This window comes from Rhyacophila brunnea, unplaced genomic scaffold, assembly GCF_057557595.1.
Source record: "Rhyacophila brunnea isolate RB1 unplaced genomic scaffold, BYU_Rbru_1.0 scaffold_149, whole genome shotgun sequence".
Classification (NCBI taxonomy): domain Eukaryota; kingdom Metazoa; phylum Arthropoda; class Insecta; order Trichoptera; family Rhyacophilidae; genus Rhyacophila; species Rhyacophila brunnea.
The window spans coordinates 54988-64402 of NW_028232805.1; the positions used below are offsets into that span (position 1 = coordinate 54988).

Below are 9415 nucleotides of genomic sequence, written 5' to 3' on the forward strand. Positions count from 1 at the left end.
ATGTCCGAAATTCTTGTTCCAAGAAAAGCTACAAAGTATAATTTTGCAGAAGAAGAACTGACAATGAAGGAAGATTGCTGTAACTGTCCAATATGGGTAAATTACAATGCATTAATTATTCTGGAAACATTTCAAAAGAATTCGAAGCAAGCCGTTGACTTTTTAATAGCCATATCGGAGCCAATCTCAAGACCAGAAAAAATACACGAATATCAAATCACAGCCTACTCTCTATATGCTGCAGCATCTGTCGGATTGACAACTGACCACATAATCAATACCCTTCAGAGATTCAGCAAAAACATTCTCCCCAAAGGTGTTCAGAATTTTATTACAGATTGCACTCTTTCATACGGGAAATTAAAATTAATTAGAGCTCACATGAAATTCTTTATTGAAGCACAAAATGATGAAATATTCTTTATGGTATTGAATGATGAGATATTGTCCAAGTATTCTATTAATTCTGATCTCAAATTACTTCTTATAGAGATTACAGATGTCGAAAATGCAAAAAAAAGGTGCATCGAGTTGGACTATCCACTAATCGAGGAATTTGATTTTATCAATGCAACTCAATTGGCTAAATTAAGCATGGATCTGAAACCAACATGCCAAATTCGCTCATATCAAGAGATTTGTCTGAATAAAATGTTTGGGAATGGCCGGGCAAGATCTGGAATCATAGTTTTGCCTTGTGGATCAGGTAAAACTTTAGTAGGAATCACAGCAATATCTACCATAAAGAAATCAGGTTTAATATTATGCACATCAGCAGTTTCTGTTGAGCAATGGAGACAGTCTATATTAAATTTTACGAATATTAAGCCTACCTCACTTGCTAGATTTACCTCAGACAAGAAGGAATGGTTCGAAGAGTCTGGAGTCCAAGGAAGTTCTGGAATATTAATAACCACTTATTCTATGCTCAGTTACAGTGGTAAGAGATCATTCGAGGCTCAAAAAATAATGAATAATATAAGCCAACATGAATGGGGAATTATGATTATGGATGAAGTTCATGTTGTACCGGCCCAAATGTTTCGTAAAACAGTTTCTACAGTATCCCATCATTGTAAGCTAGGTCTTACAGCCACCCTGGTCAGGGAAGATGATAAAATAGAAGATTTGAATTTTTTAATTGGTCCAAAATTATATGAGGCAGATTGGCAAGATTTAAGTATTCAAGGTCATATTGCCAAGGTTGAAGGTGCAGAAGTTTGGTGTGGAATGACTTCAGAATTTTATAGGGAGTACTTAGCCCAAAATTCAGCCAAAAAAAGAGTATTGGCTATAATGAATCCTACAAAGATTCAGATATGTGAGTATCTTATCGAAAAGCATGAAAAAAGAGGAGATAAAATTATTGTGTTTAGTGATTCAGTTTTGGCCTTAAAGGAATATGCAATAAAAATGGGGAAACCATTCATTTATGGCCCAACTGGACAGACCGAACGAATGAGGATATTAAAGCAATTCCAAACAAACCAAAAAATAAATACCATTTTTTTAAGTAAGGTAGGAGATACTTCAATAGATTTGCCAGAAGCAACTTGTTTGATACAAATATCAAGTCATTTTGGAAGTCGAAGACAAGAGGCTCAGCGGCTTGGCAGAGTTTTGAGGGCAAAGAAGAGGAATGACCCTAATTTCAAGGTGTTCTTCTATTCTCTTGTAAGCAAAGACACAGACGAAATGTTCTACTCTGCTAAAAGACAACAATTTTTAATTGATCAGGGTTATTCATTCAACATAATTCCAGATATGCCGGAAGTGAATCAAAGAGAAAACAGGATTTATAGATCAAAATTACAACAAAAAGAGTTGTTAGCATCCATTCTGATGGCAACTGACCGAGATTTACAAAGTGAAGAAAGTGAAGATGCAGACCGTACAGTAACTAGGAAAATAAGTGGGTTGAGTGGTGCTGATGGGATGGCATATATGGAAAGACGAAAGCCTCATTAAAGACTGTAGTAATGTAATTAGTTTGTTTAAGTGTTAAAAGTATTTATGATAAAGATACTTAGAAATAAAGTGTTGTTTAGGAAGAATATATTATCATAGTGATTAAAGTTTGTTTAATGAAAAACTTGTTTTCAAAGGAATTTTGGTTAAAAAATAAAACTAGGATATTTCGGATGGACTCAGAATGATCCTGGAGATCCAGACCATATTAAAACAAATAATTGATTTATAACTCTATTTTATAAATTTTGATTGGTTATATAGAGGATAGGACATCTTATCAAGTTGGGAAATCAAAATTTTTAAAGCACCTACCTACTATCACAATATATTTTTTCGTTTATTTATAAGTTATCAAGATAGTGATCGAATATAAAGCATAAAGTTTCCATAAAAACATATTCTGATTCTTTCTCTAAAGTGTAAGAGGGAAAGTTGGCTTAAATTGTTCTAATATAGTAAATTTAATCAAGATTTTATTTTGTACTTTTGTATAATTCAATAATACAAAAAACATAATCAAACCGTAAAGCAATTGTTAAATTATTTATTTATGCTTAGCTATAAACATTATTTTTGATTTTGGAAATGATGCAATTAGATAACATCACTTTTGGGGTGATGTTACTGTCAAATATTGAACTATTCAAAACTAATATCAATAAGTGTTTCCTGGTTTAGCACTTTTAGCACTGAAAGCCAACCAAAAAAAATATTTGCTTCAAAATTCATTAAATTAGTAGTTTCATCAGTTGTAATCGTTATTGTAAGTATTTCTTTCTTGTCGAGCTCCTGAATGCATATAACTATATTTCTTGGAATATCTATTTCTGCTATATAATTGCTATATATTGATTTTGGAACTGAGATATTAACCTTGTACTCTGTAGAATCTATTTTGGCAAAGCTGTATTTGAGATTTTCATGTTTCCTATGTCCATTCTTTATTAATACATATATAACATCCTTTAGAACATTTGCAACATACAGATCAAAACCCACACGATGGTTAAGATTCACTGACTTGAAGCTTATATCCTTAATATTTTTACTTTTAAAAATTTTGTACAATTTTGCTTTTACCTTCACTGATTCTGGGAAATATAAAAACAGCTGATTATCTGCAAAAGTAATATTCAATGAAATAAAATCAGAACCAACAATTCCCAGAACTTCCTTTGAACCGTCTGAATCTTCAATTTCAACCATAAATCCAGGGTGGTCATAATAAATCTCATTCCGAATAATTACTTGGAATGAGTTATTATCAGGGCTGATTTGCCAAAAATCTTTTATATTGCTGGGATAATTTTCAACATTGCAATGAATTTCTAATGTATCAGTGAGGGGAACAAGAGATAGTTTTAGCCTAGCAAATTTCACGGCGAGTTGTGGTTTATCTGTTTTGACTGGCCTGAAAAGTGAACGATCCTCATCCAACTGATTCAGCAGATCTTGTGATTTCAATTCATAAAATGTATTGGACGGTTTTTGGAGTTGACTCAAGGAAAATGGACTTAATTCAGCAATGCAAATTTGTGTTTCTTGTCCAAATAATATATCTAATACATTGAGATTTGTATATTTTTTGGATTCCAATGCTATTTTGGAGAAATGAACAACACTATTGAACCGTATATCTCCAAACAGCTTTTTATTTAGCATATCATCACACATCTTAAATAATATTGTGGTCTTCTTAAAGTCTACACAAATTATTAATTTAGTACTTTTGATTAGAAAAGGAAGATTTGGAAATGAAATTGAAACAATATCTCCACTTCTTTCACCTAATAATGGTGATGTCACCGGTAACAAGGGCATATGGCTATGAATCTTACATTGCTCCGGAGAAAATGAATCAGATATAACCGTGTGCTTCAATATCAAATCTTTAGGAGGGAAAACAACCTTTTGAAAGATAGGATAAGATTTATAATTATAATAAAAATATCCCCTGTTTATAAAATCAGTTTGAACCTCTAATCCTTGAAAAATTTCGTATGGACTTATTCGTTTGTGATTCAACTGATTAATTCTAGGAATAGATATTAATTTCTGATTTATGGAAAAGCTTATCAGAGGATGATTCTCTTTTAATATCTGAAGAAAATGAGGTATACTCAACCAATCCAGTTCAAATAGTAATTTAAACTTGTATGGAGCTAAGGTGATAAGACCAACTTCCTTGAGGTTAGTCCTAGCAACCAAAAATATCTTATCCTTTGGAAAGAATACATAAAGTATGGAGATCAGAAAATTATAAATGGATTTCTGAGCAAAAAATATTTCACCCAAAATTGTTTTATCCACTTTTAGAATATTAAAAAATATTCCAGGTTCCGTAGATGAGATATTTTTTTCGGTCTTAAATTGTTGTTTACGGAAATTAATGTGATGGGAATTTGTATAACTCCAAGGAACTCCTAAAGAAGTTCCAAAAATTCCAATCAAAAATATTTCGGTATTTTCTTCACAAACCATCCTTATGAGCGGTTCGAGGAAGTCGGTGTTATCTACAGGAAGAGTGAATGTTGCTAGGGTTACTCTTTCCTTACTTTGATTGGAAAAACTAAAGCTTTTCAACAGAATTTTGGAAAAAAATTTTGGAGAGAAGATAAATTCTACATCGTTCCTTACATTTATAGTGTATTTTTCAAAAATTGGCATAGCTTGCTGAAGTTTCCCGGCATCTAAAGAAATCGCTATTTCTCGCAAACCATCTTCTTCAATCTCATAGGTTTCAATTTGAACTCCAAAATCATTAATGTATTTTATAAAAGCCGAAGAAGTATCTCTTGGTTTTGATAATTGTGGTTTCAAAAAATTAATAGATTTTGAAAACCTTTTAAAGAAAAACAGAGGAATCCAAAAGAAACGGGTGGATATTGAAAATTCCCCTGTTACTCCAATTATGCCTATAGGAGATTTTAGGAATTTATCAACATCTGCTACTATTTTGATAACAGAGGAGATTGCACACCCATTTTTCAAACATATTTCATCTGTTTTGAAAGTTAGAGAGTCATTAATAACCAGGCTTACATTTCTAGCTTTAATAAACACCGGAATACTACCATTGGTGATTTCAGCGCCGATTCTTATTTCTGTAGGATTATCCAAATCAAAATCTAAGTTAGTTATCTTAAAATTGGCATAACGAATATTATACACAGACCTGAGAATAAATGCTGCTCTAGCTAGGATTAAGCATGTAATAAAGAAAAAAAATGATGCAATTCTCTTTTTTCCATAGAATACATCAGATTCACGTTGCAGGGATTTTTTCTTATAAATCAGCATGGGTAAACATATTTTACAAATTTACAATACAAAATAAGAGAAAAATAAAATTAATTTTTTAAGTTAAAATTTATTGAACTTTTCAGCCCAAAATGGAAGAAAAAAAATCTAATAAACATACTTCCGGAAAATGGAATGACGATTCTACTTATACACTGGGTGTTCATAATAGATCGAAGAACTCGCTATTGGATGCAGATGTAGAATTTGAGACTACATTGCTCAACATTCCTATTACAAATGAAGACAATTTAGAAGTCATAAAATATATTAACTTACGATTTAAAGAAAAAACTTTTGACAATTACAGATTTGAAGAAATTGTCGAGAAAATAGAGGAGGAAACGTATGATATTTCCTGCTGCGAGAACGGAAAAGGATTAATCAAGCTCTATGAGGAAATTGATGAAGAATTTCGGAAGCTTGTTGATCATGGGAAAAGTGGACTTTGAAAGAAATTTAACTGTATTCAATAAACTGACGCTTAAGCAATTAATTTATTAGCTTTGGATGCATTTACTAATCTTTGGTACTTATGGGTATATTAATTTCATATTGCTTCTCAAAATGATGTCCTCCTATATTAGTAAATTTTTAGTCGAACTTGACTCAAGTGTTTAATTTCTAATATATTAAAATGGATATCATATGAAGAAGTATTCAGCTTTATTCCTACCCAACCAATTAAAAATAAGAAAAATCGTAAGATACTTTTTGTATAATGGCGTATTAAAATCTATGAGTATCAGTTTGACGGTTTCAGTTATTTGAATTAAAAGTCTATAGTCAAAGCTATTTCTATCTAGCCTTAATATAAAAATCTCATATCAGATAACGTCTATTATAATAGACCATTTTAAAACTATCCTAACATTATTCAATAATTTTAAATATACCTTACAAATTTTTTAATTAATATTATAAAAGTTAATCGTACATATAACCTCATTTAAGCATTTAAATATATTTATTTAATTGATCTACAAATCTTTGAACTTGAAAAAAGAGAAGGCTCAATCTCAGTTAAGTTATTTTCAATATCATTAAATAAACATCGAAGAGCATCATCATCACTTTTGGATATAAAATCTGAAGAATGGTCATGAAAATCTTTCAGTCCAACAATAGTATTAACGAAATCACTATGATGATTTTGGATGTCTTCAGAAATGTCCTCATACTGTGTTGGCTTTAAATCTAAGATACATATGTCTTGCTCGGTAAAATGTGCCTGGGTGTGACAATTTTCACATCCTCTGCCACCAGAATGCATCGATATTATCTTCATAGGAGTAAATAAAAAAATGATTTTTATGTGGATTCCCGCCAAATAATAGTTTTATTGGCCAATTTTGAATAAGCCAATGAGAAATAAAGGAGAAAAAATAATCAAATTAGTTAATGAATTAGAATATTAATTTTCCCAAAATAGAAGGCATTAGTTTCAAAAAAAGGCCTCTTAAATGATTGATGTAAAAAATTGGCAAAAGGATATACCCGACGTGGGGCTCGAACCCACAACCCCCAGATTAAGAGTCTGATGCTCTACCGATTGAGCCAGCCAGGCTCAATCTCGAATAATAGTTACAATAAGATGTGAAACTATACAAACCAGCTTTAGGAATTTATTTTTAACTAATGAAGTATTCTAATTTTGTAACAGTCAAAAATTAGTTAATACAAAATAAAGGTTGTCCTAAACAATATTATTAATAAGTTTATTTCACTCAATAGATATGTATTATCCACTATAATAAATTTTGCTAAAATTATCTGAATCTTTTACAACTCTATGTGGTTATAGATAAAGCCAAGGAAATACCGACTGTTTTATAAACAATTACTTATTCGAATAGATTTTCGTAAAAAGGTGCTTCAGTTTCTTTCAAAACATCCCTTATATCATCACTGATAATCATTTTCCTTTTATGACTTTTACAGTATGCATCTGCCTTTTCCAAAAGATATAGTAAATATTCCTCTGTTTTTTCTGCAATATATTCTTTTAATTCACTGCTTATATTTAATTTTTCTAAATCGGAGATTAAGTTTACATCCTTAAGAATCCCATTACAAACTACCATGAAGTTTTAGGGTCAATTATGTTCTTTTTAACAAATTGTTTGTTATACTGCATTAATTACCCTCAAATTAATATACTTGTTGTTGATAGCGGAAATGAATAATGACTTCTATAATTTTCATATCCTCACAAGACTATTTTGGTATTTTATGTATCTTCCCAAAATTTTTAATTTCACCCCAATGACTTCAAATATTTTTACTAAGAGACTTGCCATTGTAGCTATTGATTTTGAAATTATCCCAATTTCACGAATATACAAGATATTTGAAACTATTCTTGGTAAAGCACTACCACATGTGCGACAGTATGCTAAAAACGATAAAATTTTTGCAGTTGCTGAATTTAGTACGATTGAAGATGCCAAGTCTATCTATAATTCTTGTGATGATTCTACTATTGATAATACAAAAGAACAATTTAACTTAAGCTTTGTACCCGATTCATTGGAACTTTCAGATCATATAGATGAGTCCATTTCTGGCAAAGAATATTTTCATAAAAAATCAACCCGTAGATCTGGAATAGATTACGAAAATATGATAGAGGCTTCAGATTGTGAGAGTCTGGCAGAATCATTTTGTGATAAAAATGGAGAAGAAGATGGAGATGCTGAAAATAAATCTAATTTTAAAAAAAAGTCACCTGAAAATACAAAAGGGAGGTTGGCAAAGGCTATAGAGAATGAAGGAATTTTAAGTGAAGCGATTGGATTTAAACCAAATGTTATTGATGATTCCCGGTTTTTCAATATATTTACTTCTAGTGAATTTGGATTAGATGCATCAAATCCTAAATTCAAAAACCAGAAATGTTCGTCTCAAATTGTAGAAGAAAAACGAAAACGCCATACCTTGGAAGATAGACCTAAAAATAAATAAATTTACATGTTCTTCATATCTTATTATTCATTCCCATTTATATGAACTTAGTGTTAGTGGGTAACTCATCCGCTTTTGAGAATTTTAACAGGTTTTAATCATATTATAAAAATACTTAAATTATAACAATTTATTCTTTTCAAGATATTACTTTGTATTTAAATATTCTTAAGATCCTTAATCACCAACCATACATTTTTCAAAAAATTTAGCCTGCCATTTTAAAATAGTATGGATTTGTAGAATATCAAGTCCCAAAATGCGTACTGAAAATTTTGGAGTAAGATTAGAAAATCAAATTCAAATCAATGAATTGTTCTCTGTTTTGAAACGAATTTTGGGTTTAGCTAGGTCTGGTACATTTTTTGGAAATCATCCTGTGGGTTTGAATGAGGAGAGAATGAATTTTTTACTGGAGAATGACTATTTTGTTTGTGAAAAAAGTGATGGAATTAGAATAATGTTGCTAACATACCAAACCCATGTATTCTTCTATGACAGAATGAATGTATTCTTTGAATTGGATTATATTACTAATGAAAATACCATTTACTTGTTTGATGGAGAACTCTATGAAGAGGAGGGCAAGTTTATATACGCTATATTTGATACTCTTATTTATAATGAAAAGAATATGATGCCTTTGGATCTAACAAGAAGATTAGGGGCTGCAAATTTATTTGTAAAGAATATAGTATCAAAGCTATTTCTGAGGCAGAATAATAGTAAGTTTTACCCATTTTTTACAGTAATGAAGTATATGATTCGAAGTTATGGGTTTCCAGGAATTCTTGATGGAATTCCAAACTTAAAGCATAAAAATGATGGGTTGATTTTTACTCCCGTAAATTTACCATATATGCCATTTGAGAGATCGCAGATTTTGAAGTGGAAGCCTCCTTGCTTGAATACAGTTGATCTGACTATTTACAAAACCGATACCCCTGGAATATACAATTTGTGTTGTGATGTAGAGGAAAACCAACTGAAGAAATATTCATTAAATTCTTTCGGTAAGAGACAGGTTCATTTTGGAACCTATATGGTAGGAATGGATATCAAAAGCTGTAAAGAATCTGAACTTGCAACAACCTATGCAGAGGAAAAGCTTGGAGATAACTGCACAGAAAATTTATCAAGTATAATATCTGATCCGTTAGATGGGAAAATAGGTGAATTT

General features: G+C 30.8%; 1 protein-coding gene and 1 non-coding gene across 2 annotated transcripts; one reads left to right on the forward strand and one right to left on the reverse strand.

Moving 5' to 3' along the window:
• On the forward strand, positions 1-1968 carry LOC147075324 (uncharacterized). Its single transcript, XM_085942514.1, has one exon. It carries the CDS (start codon positions 1-3, stop codon positions 1966-1968), a length of 1968 nt encoding a protein of 655 aa, XP_085798640.1.
• A 4797-nt stretch (positions 1969-6765) lies between these two features.
• TRNAK-CUU (transfer RNA lysine (anticodon CUU)) lies at positions 6766-6838 on the reverse strand. Its single transcript has one exon. It is a non-coding gene; the product is annotated as a tRNA-Lys (tRNA).
• Between the last annotated feature and the right edge of the window lie 2577 nt (positions 6839-9415).

Bases quoted from the DNA above. Each gene is read 5' to 3' on its own strand.
- LOC147075324 (XM_085942514.1), top strand. From the start codon at position 1: ATGTCCGAAATTCTTGTTCCAAGAAAAGCTACAAAGTATAATTTTGCA.